Genomic DNA, 19,343 nt, shown 5'->3' with positions numbered 1-19,343 from the left:
CCTACCATGCCCTTTCCCTCCCACCACCCTCCCCACCCCAAACAGACTTACCAGCCAGATGCTGATCTCCATGCTGCCAGGCTGGCTGTATGCATGCTGTAGCTGCGCACATGCACACGGCATTTATCAGTGACATTATTGGCCACATCAGCCAAAAAAGGCTGATTGCCAATAATGTCAACATTCCTTTTATCAGTGCTGATGACATGAGCTGATGTATTGGTGCACCTCTAGTACATACCCAAGTATGATTTTGTTCTACTTTGCTCAAGAACGTGGTGGGGGGAGAGGGGGAACCCTCAAAACATGCCTGTCTTTGCAACACACAATCAAAGATCAGTCACAAGAAGCAACAAACAGAAGGAAGATGCATCTACTTTTCGCATTAACTGTATTTCAAGGACTCAGGCAGGATTAATAGAATCATACAGATTCTTAAACTGATTTATTTAATAGGGAGAATAGGATCCAGAGTACAGTTTCTTCAGCCTTTTCTTGTATGGTGTTGCTTTCCAACTCCTTTGTCATCTTTGTTGTCTCCTTTGGACCTTCTCCAGTTTCTCTACCTCCTCCTTATAATATAGTACCCAAAACTGGATAGAGCATGCCAAATGATGCTTAATTAAGTGCAGAGTGGTACTGTCATATCCTGTATCAACAGAAGCACTATTTGCAACCCAAAACTGCTTTTTTTTCTTGTATGAGACACTAACTGCACCATGCCCTAGGTCCCCAATTCTTTTCGGCAGCCCTACAGTGAAGCTGTTTTTTTGCCAGCTGTGTGCTTTTTTCCTCCTGTTTCTGTAGCACCTTTTGTCACTGATTTTATTTGCCATTCATAACCTAGTCCTCCTATTTACCCTGAGCCTTTGTAAAATGAATCTTACTTCCCCGGTTCTGTCATCTGTAAATTTAGCACTGTGTTCTCTATTCCTAAAATAATCATTTTCAGAACAGAATATTTTTATTAACATCTAATTAAGCATTTTCCCTGCATCATAAAACCTTAATTCATTTAATCTTAATTCTATGATTAACTTAGAACAATTAAGCATTGCCCAGCATAAGCCCTTGGTGTGCATACTTTAAATGACTGAATGTTTTAAATGGCCTTATCTTCAGGATGAGTTGTAGATTCTCTCATTCTGCAGATTCTCACTCTCAAGTTGTCAGCAAGTTTAGTCATGCATAGCAAATTTACCACCCTACAATGTCAAAACGTCCACTGAGCAAATGTGGTTCAGGAAGCAATGAAAGCTTCCGTATACTCTGCCATCACCAGAATGAAGGCCAGTGTTTTGGAGGGGCAATTTCCATGCACATTTTGCCTTGATGAAGTTGCCAAACATTCTCAGTATAGTTGTGCGTTTGCAGGCAGATGATACCTGCTCACTAGTAACACAATTCACTGAGGTCACTGAAGAGCCAACCATTAAAGAAATATAGGTTGCAGCCATGTCTAAGGACATAGGTAGACAAGGTTCTTTGGGTAAATCTGTTATCTTTTATTAGACCAACTAAATAGTTGACATTTTTTTTTTTTTATTAGCAAGCTTTCAGGTTTAAAAACCCTTCATAGGGCTGCGGAAGCATCTGCAGCTAGTGTGTGCTCTTTCTGGATGGAATGAATAGTAAAGACCCCAGAGGTTGGTATGTATGCAGGAAAGCCAGTCAGTAAAAATGTAAATTGAGGAGTCAGTGGGTGAGAGACAGGTTGGAGGGGGGGAGGGATGGGATGAATGCAGCAGGTAAATTGTGAAATGCCCACATATTGGAAATCTATTAAAGACAAGAATACCTAATTACCATTTCTCACAAGAAAACCACTCTCTCTCCAATCTCTGAGTCCTGATCCTCAAAGGGAATTTACAAAACACTTTGCACAGATGAGCCTATGAACTTCACTTCATCAACCTCCTGGATACAAAAAACAATGGACTAAACATAGTGTGTCATAAATCCAATGTCTATAACCTGCCTGACATCCAACTCCGCAGGTACCTCTCCACTATTTACCTGCTACATTCATCCAGAGAACCTTGCCAACCATTAAAGGCTGCTCATAAATAATACACAAGCTAAATTTGAATTGAAGATTTGATAAGACCTTTTCACCTGCCAGTTAACTTCTTTCCTACTAAAGGAATACAATTCAGCAATGGACCATGCAAGACAGTATTCCTTCAGGGGCCTTGTACACAGACAGAGGCAGACTTTTCTGTACCACCTGTCAATCTCTGAGGATGGGCATGACTTCCAGGACCTCTCAGCCAATCAGAGGGTGGCGGGGAGAGAAGCTGCCACACTCGGACCATGAAAATGGTGGCAGGCACCATGCTCAGACTGTGAAAACCAAAGAGAAGCCACCCCAAATTCAGTAGGTCCCTAATCACAAAACATAAGCTATAGGGCTGTGCGAAGCTTCAGTCCCTGATTCGATTCAGCGGAGATTCAACCCTCCAAGTTGATTTGGAGAGATTCAGAAAGATTTGGCAATTCAGATATAGACACAGTTTTAAATGTTTTTTCTACATACCTCAAGGTACCAGGCAGCTCATGAATACTGTGATGGCAGGGCCAATGCAGCATCCCACAGGAGTGCAGAGGGCTCCCCAGCATGCTTGGCAGCAGACCTGGAAGTGAACCAGAAGCACTTCTGGTCCACTTCTGGGTCGGCCAGGGAGCACGCTGAACCCCATCCCTGGCTCAGCTACTGGTGCCTCCTGGGTCTGGGCGGGCACCCGGGGTCCCCCCACAGCCAATCACGGAGCTGGAGGGGTACGGGGAGGCCCTCCAGTGTGCTCGGAGGTGGACCTGGAAATGGAGTATTTCCGGTCTACTTCCAGGTTCACTACCGAGCATGCGGGGCCCCCCCCGTGCTCCTGTGGGACACTCCATCCACCCCAGCATCACAGTGTTGGCCGAATCGAATCGGGACAGTGATCTGAATCAATGGATAGGATCACTGTCCCCGATTCAGGCCGAATCTGAATCCAAATCGAATACAGCCTGTTTTCACACCCCTAATAAGGTAGTACCAATCTAAATATCACATGTGCTTTGTTTCCAGGTTAAGTATGCTATTAAAAACTATTATTTTAATGGTCTCCCTTCATTATAAAACATGAAGAAAAATAAAACATGCTGCTTTTCAGCAGTTAGCAATACCAGCAATCATGGTAAAACAAACGGATCTTGTAAAAATATCAGTTCTATTTTAACACACACTAAACGGATATTGCAGACTACAGCTAACAAAATGCAATTTGCAAAGCTTTCAGTATACAAATATTAATGAATTATGTTTTCACTACTGCTGCGCAAAATGTAATTTTGGCTTCCAACAACATTAGATATTCTCTGAGACAATGATTTTTTAAAAAATGTTTTATCTCCCCTCTTCAATAAAACTGAAGACAAGGAAAAAAATTCTGATTTGAATTTCATTTCAATTCAGAAAAAATATATATTTTTTTATCTTCTACAACTCAATATCAGTCGTTGCAGACAGCTTACAGGTTATTTTTAAAGAATTAATTTCCAAAGAATGCAAGATTTTTTGGTGATATCCTGCAAAAGAAGGAATTAACTCTGTGTGTGCATACACAAGTGCGCACACTGTTGTGTAGGAAAGGAAGGAGGAGGTTAGAAGGGTGAAGTATGGCAGAAGAAACAACAAATCTCTGCTATGGGATTTCTCTTCTCTATGGTTGAGGCTTTCTCCTCCAAACCTTGCAGTCAACATGTTCAACATCTAAAAGAGAGAGATTTATTTTCTCTCTATTGGTAAGCAATCTGTACCAACCTGAAAAAGTGGTTAAGATCCTAAGCCATCCATACAGCCATGAAGCATCCCATTCTAGTTTAGACTGAATGGATTAGAAGCCTACTATGAAAGGTCAGAGGTAGACAGAAGCAACATTTAAAGCAAACATTTTAAGACTTCAGAAGCAAGTAAATCAGTCAAGTCACAACTGTTCTGCTCCTTGTTTGGCAAGTTATCTGGAAATAGCACTGTGGCATTTGTAAACTGAGGGCTCTTTCAGTAATATGCAATTTAATCAAATATGCTTAGGATTCTATTACAGATGTACAGCAGCTACTTTACCAAATGGTTGAGTTTGTTTCAATAAAACAAAAACAGTTATACTGATGTATACACTTCTGCAGTGGCGCACCAGTTTCTCCACTGTTAGAAGAGCAAAATCGTTAATGGGTCAAAACAGTGAAATCGATACTGTGCTTTATTTTGTGCAACTGACACAACAGTAACCTTGAACCAAATCAAAATAGTTTTGCCCACTGATGTTCCAACTCATTATTGTTGTCACTATCAATCATCCGGTGAAACAAGTTCACTGACAGGATAAAACTCTTTGCTTTATATTTGTATGATACAATTTTTATTAAGAGTAACAATATGAATAATAGAAAAAAAGGAAATTAAGGGGCTGATTTCTCTTCTTGCATCAGAATGTTTCCACTGAAAGAAATTACATTGATTTTCAAACAAAAATGTGCACAGGGCACACAGGGAAAGAACAGGCTATACTTGAGTGCAGTCTTGCTTGAAGCTCATTTTCCTGTAAAGAACTAAAGCACAAATAACTTCAGCGTTACATAAATACTGACTAGAGTTCAGGTAGAACAAAAATAATTAGAAATTATTTCAATGGCATCAATTTATTATTAAGTCAGCTATATTTTAAACAGTTACAGCTCACAAAACCTCAGCAGCTTAAAGCAGATACTTCCAGCATGACTAAACTCTTCCATATAACAGCTATACTAAATGAAAGGCCAACAGAAAAATTCTAGTTTTAGAGTCTGCATACAATGGACTGGATTTTTAAATGCAAGCAGTTAATAGTGCGGGTTCAAATCAATTACATATCCAAATGTAACTTTAATTATTTATCTTCCTTCTTTAAAAAAAGTAAGGGAAACTGATAAAAGTTATTTTTTCTTACTACAGATTAGAACTAAACTGGTAGATGTGAACATGCTTTTGAAACTTCACGTCTCCCTCAAAATTTTGGCAGATCAGGATGAAAATAAAGATAGCATTAATCTTGATGGGATTATGGCAATCGAGACTAATACAGACACTTTCAGGACCTAAACTTATTTTAAATTAATATCCGTTTCTAAAAGTAGGTACAAAAATTAACTGGCCAGAATCACCTGACCTGCCAAACTGGTTAATAAATTATTTCTGTTTCCTATATATATAGGAAATGTTTTTGTTATAGAGCTACTTTAAATTAATTATGCTATGCAATTTATCAAAGTAATTTTGCAAACTCAGCTGGTGCTTTCTTTCCCTGAAGTAATCTTCAAAGCCAAGAGAAAATTACTGTGTGTATATAAAAAGGAAAAAATATTAATCTAACATTGGTCAAAACTACTAGATCATTTATTTAAGTTTAGGTTGCATTCAATTTTCAAACATCCGTAACAGCCTTAAATACCATGGGACTTGGTATGAGCAGCTTATATAGACATGAAGGAGATCACTGGTTGGCCTACTGCAGGGGTGTCAAAGATGATCTGGCCCACAGAACCCCATCGTTTGGTCCCCAGTGCTGCCCTGGGTCTCAGAGATGATTCACACAGTGCATGTGGTGTGCCCCAGACTGGCTCTGCATTCAGGACGCTGACTGCATGGAGTGCAATCCCAGATCGGCTGGAGCAGGTGCTGCATGTGCTGGATACATCCAACATGTAGGGGCCATGGGACCAATCCAGCCCATGCAGTCCCTGGGGCCAAATGAGTTTGACACTCCTGTCCTAGTGAAACAGAGGACACAGACATTGCATCAGATCCCAACCTGGCCATTATATTAATACCTGCTAGGGGTCTTAGCATAACAGCTTGTCCAGCTCAGTGGAGAATCTGCTTATTGTTCATCCCTTTCTAGGAGTTATACATAAGAAAGTCTCAGTAATACTTTTAGCTTGTTATGAAGAGAGAGTAGTAAATGCTTATTTGAGAGAAGAAAGAAAATGGAAGAGGCTCAGCATGAACAGACCAATACTGAATCAAAGTACAGGAAATCAGTCCTCTTATAGTACTGGTTATGAAGATGAAAGCAGATTCTCAGTGCTCCAGTCAGCATGTTTGTTGTTGTTTAAGTAACGCAGGTGGTTTCAACCTGTGTTTTTTTAAGTAAATTTATACACATTCCAGTGGGTATCGCAAATGTTAAATAAAGGATTTTTTGTGGTTGTATTTAGACAGCATGGCTGACCATTCCTAGGGATAGTGCACTAAATTTTTACAATAGCATAAATAGGGTGGTGAGACTGGGGCACCTGCCCTGGACACTGACTTGGGGGAAGAAGGTGTGTGGAAAAATGTCAGCTGTCATTGCAGCCAAGCAGTGACACTGGAGGCATGACAGCGACTGGAAGCTGCTGTTTCCCCCATGTGTCTTGCTGCTCTGGGCACCCAGCTGTTTTGCTATGCCTCTGCAATTAATACAATTTAAGAGTATTCAGAGCCTGGGAGGGAACACTACTGACTTGACTTCTAAAATCCTCATGCTCAATTATCAACTTTTTTGGTACATATCTTTAAAATCAAGAGACATTTTTGAATTACTATTTAATAATCCTAAAAATGATTTTTAAAGATTAAGCTTTCCTTCCAGATGTGTTTTGTGGGTTGCTTCTGCAATACCTGCATTTTTCTTGAAGGACTGCATATTAACTTCTGTCCTGAATCAATTTGCCATGAAACCCTAAACAAATGCCACTATCATTCACTTAGACAAGCCAAATATAATATAGACCTTATATCAAAATCTTTCTTAACCATGCAGTTTGTTCAATAAAACAGTCCTATTCAACTGGCAGCCTGCAGGTCACATGCAGCTCATGAGGGATTAAATTGCAGCCCTCAGCTCCCACCCTACAGCCACTCCCTCATTGCTCCAGATGCAACAGCAGTTGGAGGCTCTGGGCTTTCCCTCCCTCTGGCTTTTGGTGTCTGCACCCACCCCTCAGGAGGCAGAGAAAGTGCAACGCAGCATGACCTGGGGAGCTGAAGATGAGCTTGGAGCAAGCTCACAGTTCAGCAACAATGCTGGAGGAGCAGGAGTTGGGCACACTGTACAGCAGTCGGGGTAGGGGGCAAGAATGCATGGTACAGCAGTGGGGGGAGAGCAGGGGAGCTGGGCCGATTCACTACAGCTTGTGGTGCGGGGCATCCATATAGTAAGAAGCCCATGTTAGAAATGGAGTATTGTTAGAAATGCACAGCTTGCATCTCGCACCTAATAAGAAAGAAACACTGCCAAGGACTCTTTTCCTTGGCCAGCCTTGCCACAGTTTTTCTTAAATCGCAGACTCTCCCCCAGCTTCTCCCTAACCTTTCTCATGCAGATTACAGAAGCTGGAATTCAACTGACTGTGTCCTTGAAAGGGGGGTGTGGTTAAACTCTTGGTGACCTATAGTACTCTCTGAGCATGCTTAATTAGTTGATGCATATTTACCTCTCCGCCCTGCATACTTAAGTAGTTAATTATAATATACATGTGATGGATGTAGTGATGTAACCACATGTATGCTTGTATGAAACGGAAGTGAGCTGTAAGAGTTCCTGTTTCTGCACACGTGCCCAGGAGGAAAAAGATAAATACAGCCTGCAAAATTCCTTGGTGGGTTCAGAGTAATCTGAGTTTTTGACTCTGCTCTGACCCTATTTGCAAATACACCTTTTGTGCCATCTAATGTATGTGTGTCTGTGATACTTTGCGAGCCTCCAAGAAACGGACCGCAATTTTTTTGCATCACCCAGATGGCCTATGACTCACTTAGGTGTGGCCCATGGGTGAGCATTCCCTGCTAGTATGGCCTCTAGGGCATTCAGCCCCCAACAGCTTAGAAGTTGGACAGCCATACAATAAAGATATTGCATATAAAAATCCTTGCATATTTCCTGGACCTTCACAGCTATAGTATCACTCCAACGTTACCAAAACTTTAGTAAACTCCCATGTTTTGATTAATGGAATAGAAAGAACAGAACATATCAGTGTCCTGAGAAAAAATCGTACAATCTCCCATTTATAGCTCAGGTCTGTCCTGGTAAAGCAGGGATATACAAACACAAATCTCAGGTGTTAAAAAAGTGCATTTGGAATTAAGATACAATAGCTATAATAAGCCTTAAGCCTCATTAGTACATTTATACTGAGCATCTTGCTTTTTGGCAAAACTCAGCATGGTAGTGTGATTTCATTTCTATAACCATAATAGCTTAGCATTCCATATCTTATTTCTTTCTATTAAATTAAGAATACCATGATGTGAAACTCCTATTTAAGTATTATTTACAATACATTCATATTGCTCCGCTGCCAGCAACTAGCAATGACTACATACTGCTTTAAGTTATTTCCAGGACAATGGGGATCCACAGGAGTGAGAGAAAACTCAACCAGGTATAGGACCTGCCCAGGTAAGAGCTCAGGTATATACCAAGGGAACAGCTGTCTCTCAGAAAGGGGCCCGGGGCTCTCTCGGGAGGATTAAGGTGTCTCTTCACTAATGCAAGAAGCATGGGGAACAAGCAGGAGGAGCTTGTTCACCAGAGCGCCCCAAGGGATGACGAGCAGGAGGCGCTCTGTTCACCAGAGCGCCCCAAGGGATGACGAGGTCGAACGGTCACAAACTCCTGCAAGACCGTTTCAGGCTGGACATAAGGAAGAATTTCTTTACTGTCTGAGCCCCCAAGGTCTGGAACAGTCTGCCATCGGAGGTGGTTCAAGCACCTACAGTGAACACCTTCAAGAGTAAATTGGATGCTTATCTTGCTGGGATCCTATGACCCCAGCTGACTTCCTGCCCTTTGGGCAGGGGGCTGGACTCGATCTCCCAAGGTCCCTTCCAGCCCTAATGTCTATGAAATCTATGAAGCTTGCTCTCCTGCTTGCAAGTAGTAAAATCAACCTGGCTGGCCTAGTGGAGACATGGTGGGATGAAACTTTTGACTGGGCAGTAGACATAGAGGGCTATAGGTTGTTTAGAAGAGATAGGAAAGGGAAAAAAGGTGTGTGGGGGGTTGCGCTCTATGTTAGGGAACAGTATACCAGTTCTACCTTCCAAATGGGACCAGAGGAAGGCTTAACTGAGACCCTGTGGGTCAAACTTCAAGGAGGGCGGGGGGAGAGGGATCTGATGGTAGGGGTTTACTACAGGCCACCACATCAGGAGGAAGAGCTGGATCTGGAATTTTCCAGGAAGCTTAGGAAGGCCGTGCGTGCAAGGGATGGTGATATGAATTACCCTGACACTGTAGAAATTTTCTAACAAGATCATAGATAATACTGTAGAAATCAACTACAAAGCAAGACTCAGCATTTCACGAACACAGCCTGATAAGACTCTGGAATGACTAAACCTTAGTCGTCTTAAAGTCTGAAGCAATCAAGGATTAGTTAGCGTTTCAAAAACAAGCACATACCCAAAAACCAGTTTGAACCAATTAAGGGTCTCTCAAACTGACCTGATATCTTGTTTTCTTTCACAGTGGAAAATTCCCACCTGCGCGCGCATCTTGTCTGTAAACCATAAAATGCCTCTAACAGTTTTATTCAGGGCCTCTGAGTTCGCTCAGGGTGCCCAGCATGCTGAATACATTTTGAGACAGACAGCGATTCTGTGCCTTTGGGAATAGCGCTGCAAGGGACCACAAACTCCTCAACAACATCAACTGGGAGGAGCAGTCAGCCAGGTCTAGCCACTCACAAAGTTTCCTGACGTGTGTACAGGACCTACACCTCATGCAGGAGGTACTCGTCCCCACTAGGGGAAACGCCATACTGGATCTCGTGTTAGCCTCTGGGGACGACTTGGTGGGAGAGGTGCGGCTAGGGGACAGTGATCATGAAATGATCCAGTTTGCTATTCAGAGAAAGGTGGGGAGGGTAACTAGCACAGCGCAAATGCTTGACTTCAGGAAAGCTAACTTTGACGTGCTCAGGGCAGTAGTCAGGGAGGCACTCGGAGCCCAGGGGGTAGCTAGTATGGGGGTCCAGGAAATGTGGTCCTTCCTCAAGAAGGCTATCCTTTGGGCGCAGCAGGACACAATTCCTCTGTGCAGGAAGGCGGGAAAAGGGTCCAAGAAACCTTCATGGCTGAGGGCGGATATCCAGGCTGGCCTGAGGGCAAAGAAAAAAACATACTGGTGGTGGAAGCAGGGGGCAGGGACAAAGGAGGAGTACACCTCCCTGACCCGAGCTTGTAGGGATTTGGTAAGGAAGGCTAAAGCAGCACTAGATCTTAGATTAGCTTCTGGGATTAAGGATAACAAAAAGTCCTTCTTCAAGTATATAGGTAGCAAGAAGAAGTCTCGGGGTAACATTGGACTCATACGAGGCAGGGCAGGGCAGGGCAGGGCAGTTGGTGGCGGACGCACGAGAGAAGGCAGAACTCTTCAACAAGTTCTTTGTCTCCACGTTCCTGTCTGCTGACAATGGGGTGCTCTTGGGTGACAGCACAGAGAGGCCCAGGAAGGGTGCGAGTCCCCGACTGTTAGTTCAGACCTAGTTAAGGATTACCTGGAGGGCTTAGATGTGTCCAAGTCAGCGGACCCGGATAACCTTCATCTGCGGGTGCTGAGGGAATTGGCTGGTGTCATTCTGGAGCCATCGGCACGGCTGTTCGAGGACTCCTGGTGCTTGGACCAAGTCCCTGAGGACTGGAAAAGGGCCATGTACCTATTTTCAAGAAGGGGAGGAAGAAAGAGCCTGGCAACAACAGGCCAGTCAGCCTCACTTCTATCCTGGGGAAGGTCTGTGAAAAAATGATCAAGGGCCACATCTGTGAGAGCCCTGCAGGGGAAGTGATGTTGAGGGGTAACCAGCATGGGTTCATGCCAGGCCGATCCTGCCTGACTAACCTGGTCTCTTTCTATGACCAGGTAACAAAGAGCTTAGACAGGAAGAAGGAAGTCGATGTCATCTTCTTGGACTTCCAGAAGGCCTTCGACACAGTGTCCCACTCAATTCTGGTGGGCAAGCTGAGGGACTACAGCACTGACGAATGCACAGTCACATTGGTGGCAAACTGGCTTCAGGGGCACACCCAGAGGGTGGTGGTGGATGGGTCTGTCGACCTGGGAGGGTGTGGGCAGTGGAGTCCGCTCGGTCCTTGGGCTGGTGCTATTCAATATCTTCATTAGTGACCTGGACGAGGGTGTGGAGAGCACCCTGTTCAAGTTCGCTGATGACACCAAGCTGGGGGGTAAAGTGAATACACCGGCAGGCAGGGACCGCATCCAGGCAGACCTGGATAGGTTGGAGAAGTGAGCAGATCTGAACAGGATGTGGTTCAACAAAGACAAGTGCAGGGTGCTGCACCTGGGGAGAGGGAACCAGCATTATGATTATAGGTTAGGGGCTGACCCTCTCAGCAGCACAGAGGCGGAGAGGGATCTTGGAGTCAATCCTGACTCCAGGATGGATATGAGTCACCAATGCGATGAAGCAATAGGCAGAGCCAACCGCACCCTGTCCTGCATCAACAGGGGCATCGCTAACAGGTCCAGAGAGGTCTTGCTCCCCCTCTATGCGATGCTGGTTAGGCCGCAGCTGGAGTACTGTGTCCAGTTCTGGGTGCCACACTTCAAGGACATGGAGAACCTGGAGAGGGTCCGGAGGAGGCCACTTGTATGGTTGGAGGCCTCCGTGGCCAGCCCTACGAAGAGTGGCTGAGGGACCTGAATCTCTTCAGTCTCTGCAAGAGGAGACTGAGGGGGATCTTGTGGCTGCCTGCAACCTTATCAGGGGCCACCAGCAGGGACTACGGGGAAAGTGTGTTCACCAGGGCCCCCCTTGGAGTCACCAGGAACAATAGCCACAAGCTGAGGGAGGATAGCTTTAGGTTAGATATTAGGAAGAACTACTTCACTGTAAGGGTGTCCAGAGCCTGGAATAGGCATCCCAGAGAGGAGGTGCTCTCACCTTCCCTGGAGTTCTTCAAGAGGAGACTGGACAGGCACCTGGCTGAGGTCTTATGACCCCTGCCACTCCCAGTGCTCCTTCCTGCCCATGGCGGGGGGGTTGGACTACATGATCTGTCTAGGTCCCTTCTGACTCATTGATTCTATTGGAATCCTGCATGAAGGTGGGTAAGCAGAATCCTGAGGAAAAACATATCATTGCCATCAGTCCATCCAATGTGGACTTTATATGTAAGTGATTTTTCAGATTAATGCAGCCATTTAAGCTTTCACTCAAACACTGTCCAGCCAGCCCAGAACTTATTTTACAGCCTTTCTTTTACAATGTTACATACTAGTTAGGAGCAGTTGCTGTTTATGTAACAATACGTATTAATGCCAGCCCTATGATTTTATTACTGCCTACTGAAGTCTCATTAATTTTCAGATAATAAGAAGGGTTGTGTCATGCCATTACTTAAAGAAAAGACAACCAAAAATGAGTCCCTGCTGCTGAGGAGTGTTAAATACTCTAGTGGCAGAAAACTTACAAAGCAAGCCTGAAACATGAAAACTGTGACCAAGCTTCCCTTCCATTAAGGACCAAATTTCAAGGACAAAGACTCATCAAGGTCCACATTCAAAGAGAGCATAAATATGCTCCTACATCCTTGTGTACTGCAATTATACATACCAATTAAGTATCTGTACAAGCAAATGATCAATTAGCCAACTGCCCATTTACTCAAGTGCATTTAAACTAAATAATTTCCTATTGTAAAGATACAAGTATGAACCTCAGGCCTCCAGTTCTGTAAGTGTATAACTAACCTTCTATCTAGAAACACAATAAAGTAAATCCTAAACTCACATGCAGAACAGGTATAAAATATCACAAATGGGGACATTAATACCAGCTAATTTTACATGTTCTGTGGCAAAACAGTTCCACAATGCCTTTAAGATGACAGATCGAAACACAGAAGTCACATACACATACTGAGTTCTTCTCAGAGCCCAAGATTTGAAACTGATCTTAGGTGACCTTCCGCTGTTGTAGCCATGACAATTCAGAGCTTTGGAGAGACAGCTTCAAGACCATCTATTTAAAAATGCCATTGAGGATTAAAAAAAAAAAATGCTGTAAGGATCTTTTTCTCTCCTGTTATTTTTAAACTCAGTTTGGCAGAGAAAATATTTAGATAAACAGAACTTCTCCAAAAAGGATGTGAAGAAGCTTGAGAGAGTCTAGAGGAGAGCCACGTGCATGATCAGAGGTCAGGAAAACAGATCTTACGAAGATAGGCTGAGAGCCATGGGACTCTTTAGCCTGGAAAAGCGTAGGCTCAGGGGTGATCTGATGGCCACCTATAAGTTTATCAGGGGTGACCACCAGGATCTGGGGGAACGTTTGTTCACCAGAGCGCCCCAAGGGATGACTAGGTCGAACGGTCGCAAACTCCTGCAAGACCGTTTCAGGCTGGACGTTTCAGGCTGGACATAAGGAAGAATTTCTTTACTGTCCGAGCCCCCAAGGTCTGGAACAGTCTGCCGGCGGAGGTGGTTCAAGCACCTACATTGAACACCTTCAAGAGTAAATTGGATGCTTATCTTGCTGGGATCCTATGACCCCAGCTGACTTCCTGCCCTTTGGGCAGGGTCTGGACTCGATGATCTCCCGAGGTCCCTTCCAGCCCTAATGTCTATGAAATCTATGAAAAACTTGTTGCACACTATGCAACACTTTTCTACTAGATAAAGGTTCAAGTTTTCCTCCTATAAACTTTTTTTTCTACTTTTCTGGGAGACTACAATTTTACCAGATGGCTACTGCCTGTATGCGGTAAAAACAGGTCTTGTATGCCCATAATTCTTTACAATCAGGCTCTTCCAAAGACTTATACATGCAGGATATCCCATTAACCTTAATCCTGAGACTTCCTGTTCAATCTAATGACCTATGGCTACTAAAGTGGCTTAGGCTGATCAAAACTCCCTCTGTCAACACCTGAGTTTGAAGGCATCATCATAGTGGTATTTACATATGGTCTGAACCAGTCTGGTTCTAGGAAGAAAGAGCATGTTTGGTAGGACCTTTGTTCTGGTTATCAGTTATCCTGTTCAGGTTTCTAATTTTCGAATTAAGATAATCTTATCTTGTTCTAAAACCTCACATTGGAAGAGAAAGGGAGCATTTTGGCACATTTAGAGAAAGAATCCAAAGAACCCAACTTCAAACCACAGCCTGCGACATATACATGTAGTGCTTGATGCCGGTACTCTAGAGATCACTGAATTGTGTCAGAAAGAGCGTAACAGGAGCTCCCAACCATCACTTTAACATATACTCTACCCTGTTCTTTCTTAAATGTAAGTTTAGAAAAATACTCTTTAAAAAAAAAAAACAGGCTTATTTCTGATGAGTCAAAAATACTCAGTCCTTACTATATTTTAACTATCAGACACTTCACTCACAAGTACAGAGGTGGTTAATTATGTTAAGTCTGAAGACAAGCAAAAGATAGAGCAAGGTGCCACCTAGGAGACTAAATAACTGGTTCGGAAGCAGGAATTTTCATAGGCAACAACCAGCTTTGTCAGATCCTAGGAATGGAATTTCGATTCATGATCAGCGAATAGATTGTCTTTTCCCCATCCCGGTTATATTCTCCCTGTTCTGTTGTCTGCTTGGTTGTTTTGGGATTTTTTTTGTGGGGGTGGGGATGAGGGGGAATCTCTCTCTCTTTTTTTTTGGTAGAGGATACCACAAAAATGTCCTGATGTCCTGATCCATGATGAAGGCTGCTCGGTGCTACACTGATATAGATTATAATTATTAATCACAGCTGGTTTCAATTACTCATTACATACTTTGTTCTTGCAACTGGTTTAATTAATTTTACTGAACAAAACTTTAAGGATTATCATATGCTGGAAGTATATTACAATAAAAACCAAAGCAAAATAGATAAATGGAGCAAATGTTTATTAATTTTTCCATCTAAAGTACAAAAGTATTGCTTTAAAAATATAACATATGAAAAAATTAAAGGAAAAAAAATTAAATCTGAAGCAAAGCATGCCACATTCAAAAGCTTAGCTAAAGCTATTCCAACAATGCAGCTGATCTAAGAAATCACCCATAAAAATCTTTGCCACTTGTATATTTCCTGGCCCATCACAACTACATGATTCCGATACTATAAAAAAAAAAAAAATCTTTATTTTTTTGGAAAAGTATAAAATCAGATATCTTGATGGTGTAACAGCATCTGTGAAGAATATTTTCATTTGCAATTCTGCATAATAGTTGACAATTAGTAGTAGTCCCAAATAGGAGTGTGTAAATGACCTTGTCCTATTTAATTATTGAATTTCTTTCTTTCTCCCCGAGGCTCCTGTCTTGTCAATATATTATCAACACACAGAATGTGATAGAAATAACATTAAGGGTACCACATATTACAGATCATAGCTGTGCAAATAATTTTGTAAAATATCGTTTCAGCTTTCATTACAACCAAACACGCACACTAACAAAAATTTGGCTTTTCAACCTTCTATCTAGATTGACGAGAAATTTTAGACTTGGTTTTAGACCACCTGCTTCAAGTAGTTTCAGAAATACATAGTGATATTTATGCTGTGGCAAATGGCATTCCACAGCTGAGCTGAATGTTTGTATAAAGAACAATCTCTAGTTGAAGCTATCGCCCCTCCCCATATACACCATTGCATTGTGTTAATAGGCAACATAGTCTGATGCGTACTTCAGTAGATTTGCATTTGGTTGTTACTTTTGTAACATGTCATACTTCATTTGAGGTGGAACCCTTGGGACCCTGGGCAAAAAACATCAACATCTGTGAAAGCTCTAGCCAAAGAGTGCACACCTCCGCTTCCAATTTCTAGTGAAATAACTTAAAAAGTTTAGCCTCCCCTCAACTAATTCTGAGGCAAGGATTTTCATCACAGAGGCACAGACTGCAAGGGCTGAATGGAGCTGGACCAGCCCCAACTCGATCAGCCAAGCCAAGGGGCTTAAATACCTTCAGGGATGGAAAGTCCACAACCCCTCTGGGTAACTTATTCTGGTGCTTTATTATCCTCCTAATCAGAAAGTTTTCCCTCATCTCTAACGTAAACTTCCCTGGCTGCAACATGAGACCACCGCGCCGGGTCTTGTCATCTGCCACCACTGCCAGCAGACCAGCTCCATCCTTTGCAACCCCCTGCAGGTAGCTGAAGGCTGCTATCAGAGCCCCTCAGTCTTCTCGGACACAGCAAGCCCAGGTCCCTCGGCACCCCGGGCCCGCGGCGGCGGGGGCCCAGGCCCAGGCCCCGGCCCCTTCCCTTACCTGTCCCGCCGCGGCGGCGGACCCGCACCAGCACCTCGGCGCTGCCGCCCGGCGGGAGCTCGCGGGTGAGGTGGAGGCGGCCGGAGCCGCGCTCCACGCCCAGGGCCGCGGCGGGCGCCGCCACCTCGAACCAGGCGCCGGCGTCGCGGTAGCGGGTGTCAGGCACGGTGAACACGGCGTCGCCGCGCCGGGCCCCAGCCCGCGCCGTGTAGGACACCCGCCCGCCGCCCAGCAGCGCCCGGCCCGCCGCCCCGCGCAGCTGCATCAGCGCCAGCGCCAGCGCCAGCAGCCGCCGGGCGCGGGAGCAGCGCAGCCGCCCCATCCCCATCCCCATCCCCGCGCAGCGCCCCGCCAGCCCGGGCTCACAGCTCTGCTCTGCGCTCCGCCTCCACGTGCGGCCGCGGCCCAGCCGCCCAATCAGCGCTCGGGGCGGGCCCTTGGCCACGCCCACCGCCGGCAACGCCTCCACAGCGCTCCTCGGGCGGGGGTGCGGCGGGACCTGCTGTCCCGCTGTCTGGTCCGGGGGCAGCTGCAGGGGAAGTCTCCAAAGGAGCAGTGGTCTGCGAGAGAGGAGGGGAGAGGAGCTGCCCCAGCAAGGGCAGAAGCAGGGAAGGTCCAGAGAAGGGCGGCAAGGCCGAGCAGGGGTGCGGAGGGGAGAGGGTTGCAGGGAGAAACCTCTTTGCAGTTGTAGAAAAGAGGCTCGAGAGCGCACACGGGAAGAACTTACAAAATCCTAAGGGGGAAAAAGAAAAGCAGGAGGGATTTATTTACTGTCCCTCAAGACAAGAACTAGGGGCCACGCAAAGAGAGTAGGTAGTGCCTTCGACAAAAGGATTTTTGGTTGTAGCTGTGTTGGGCTAAGGACCCTCCTAGTAAGAAAGTTTTCCCTGATCTCTAACCTAAACTTCCCTTGCAGCTTGAGACCACGGCTCCTTGTTCTGTCATCTGCCACCACTGAGAACAGTCCAGCTCCATCCTTTGCAACCAGGTAGCTGAAGGCTGCTATTAGATCCTTCCTCTCTTCAGTCTACACAAGCCCAGGTCCCTTGGCCTCTCTGCAGGAGATCTGCTCTGCACCCATCGCTTTCTGCACCTTGGGTTGGACAGCGATGCACTGGGCCGACGGTGTAGCCAGAAGGGTACAGGTGAGCCACACAGCTCTGTGAGAGAAGCCAGCAGGGCAGAGTGAAGCTCAAGAAGCGGGCAAGCAAATGCTGACAGGCCTTTCCCACCCCCTGCTCATCCGCTGCACCAGCTTCTTTTATTCCTTGGAGAGATCAGAACAGCAGAGACTCCCTATGGCTGAAGAAGGATGCTTGTTCCCAAAAGCTTGCTAAGAACTTTTTTCTAACTACTCAGCTGGTTTAATACAAGTCATCACGTCTGCCCAAAGAAGCTTGCCTTCAACAAAAGGAAGTTTATTCACACAACCTGTAATTTAGGTGTGGAACTTGTTGAGGAAGCTGCTCCAGATGTTGAGGAAGCTGACAGTTAAGCCAGATTCAGACCGATCAGATGAAGCATAAGTAGCTATTGAGCCTGGGAGTTAGGGGTATGGCCTTTGAATCAGAACTTCCTAGACCTTAAATGCAGCAGGCTGCAAATGAGAGAAACAGTGGGGAAAAACGCCCCTATTCATACCCAGTTCCCTTTCAACATCTGCTCTCTGCCACAGGACTGAGCTACACAGACCTATGGTCTGAACCAGCAAATGGCAATTATGTAATCAAATACTGACTAGAGTATTTGACTACTATGGATTTATAATACAGTAAGCAAATGATGTTAAATAAAATACTTACATAACTCTTGCTGCAGGAAGTAGCTGGTGTTGTCTGTGGTCTTTTGGAAAGCAAGTAATATTTGGGGAAAAATTAGTATGGTTCTTTCATTTTTATACTTATAACATATCACTTTATTGTTCTGTAAGAGAGAGAATCGAAATCCATAGCAAGCAAGCTTTAGTTTAGCTAATTAGCATTTCAATGTCTTAGTCAAAACAATTACCAGTACTGTAAGAGGATATTTAGGTCCCTGACACACATTCAGGTGCTATGAGATGTCATCATGCCTCCTGTCATGCCACACATGCATGGCAGCAAGCACTAATGTGGAATCAGGAATCAGTTCCCAATTGTGCCCTTTCTACTTGCCAGCAAAGGGGAGCCCAGGACCATGATTCTGGGTTTCCTCTGCATCAGAAAGTCTAAACAGTGGACCACAACCCAGCACTGTCCTGGAGCCAGGCTGGACAATAAGCTATTTAATGTAAAGAACCACACAAACCAGCCATAAACAAATTTTCTTTCTGTGCAATATTTTTTGGCTGAATTGCTATTTTATGGTGCCTTAAATTGGGTGCATGTATTGCACCCTGGCCATTTATGTCATGATTAACACAGAAAATGTAATGTGTAGACGGGCCTCTAAAGTCCCCTCTACAAATTTCATTGGGAATTTTGCATTACGGATCCAACCCCTGACCCGATGTCTTTGAGAACCATATATCGTTAGAATATGCTGTCCCAAACACCTCTATTATTTAAAATTTCATTCCCCAAGGTACTTTGTATTTCTCCCACAGGAACAGACAAAAGTTTGATAGTTTTCACTTTTTGCTTTAGGAAAAGGTGCTTTCCAGGGAGCTAACCTTAATGTGTCCTTGACTCTATATGAAAATCTCTAACCTAAAGAAAAGGTTGGTGAACTGGAGAAGTATTATTGGGTACAAGAGCTGAAGTTCAGTGGGGCCTTTTTAGATCACAATGTGCACCCATATCACTGTTCTTTACTGGATGGAATAAGCATGTGGCTGAAGCCTACAGAATCTAAATATAGGTGTTGAGCAGGGAAGAGTCCAAATGTTGGGGTTGTATACCTCCAATGATAACAGATGGAAAAAAAATCCATGTCTAGTTATCACCATTTAAAATAGTGAACAGCTTTTGGACTTGGGAAACCAAATACTGCTGGCTCAATCATGTTTGAACCATGAATCATTGGGCTGATTAAAAGACATAATCGATAGAGTTTTAAA

General features: G+C 44.4%; 1 protein-coding gene and 1 long non-coding RNA gene across 3 annotated transcripts in view; one reads left to right on the top strand and one right to left on the bottom strand.

Moving 5' to 3' along the window:
• Window positions 1–16,644, bottom strand: part of LOC149869462 (neural-cadherin-like) — an 83,857-nt gene extending 67,213 nt beyond the window's left edge. The window contains exon 1 of the mRNA XM_090040363.1: window positions 16,307–16,644. Coding sequence (XP_089896489.1) covers window positions 16,307–16,640 — 334 coding nt within the window. The 5' untranslated portion in view covers window positions 16,641–16,644. The remainder of the gene's footprint in view (window positions 1–16,306) is intronic.
• A 352-nt stretch (window positions 16,645–16,996) lies between these two features.
• LOC149869461 (uncharacterized) lies at window positions 16,997–18,871 on the top strand. Of its 2 annotated transcripts, none has more exons than XR_016441476.1 (2): window positions 16,997–17,115; window positions 17,223–18,871. It is a non-coding gene; the product is annotated as an uncharacterized LOC149869461 (long non-coding RNA). The 2 variants fall into 2 exon arrangements; XR_016441477.1 differs by having other exon boundaries at window positions 17,001–17,119.
• The last annotated feature ends 472 nt before the right edge of the window (window positions 18,872–19,343 follow it).

This window comes from Crocodylus siamensis, chromosome 3, assembly GCF_052110815.1.
Source record: "Crocodylus siamensis isolate JL-2025a chromosome 3, ASM5211081v1, whole genome shotgun sequence".
Classification (NCBI taxonomy): domain Eukaryota; kingdom Metazoa; phylum Chordata; order Crocodylia; family Crocodylidae; genus Crocodylus; species Crocodylus siamensis.
This window is presented reverse-complemented; position numbering and strand designations above follow the sequence as displayed.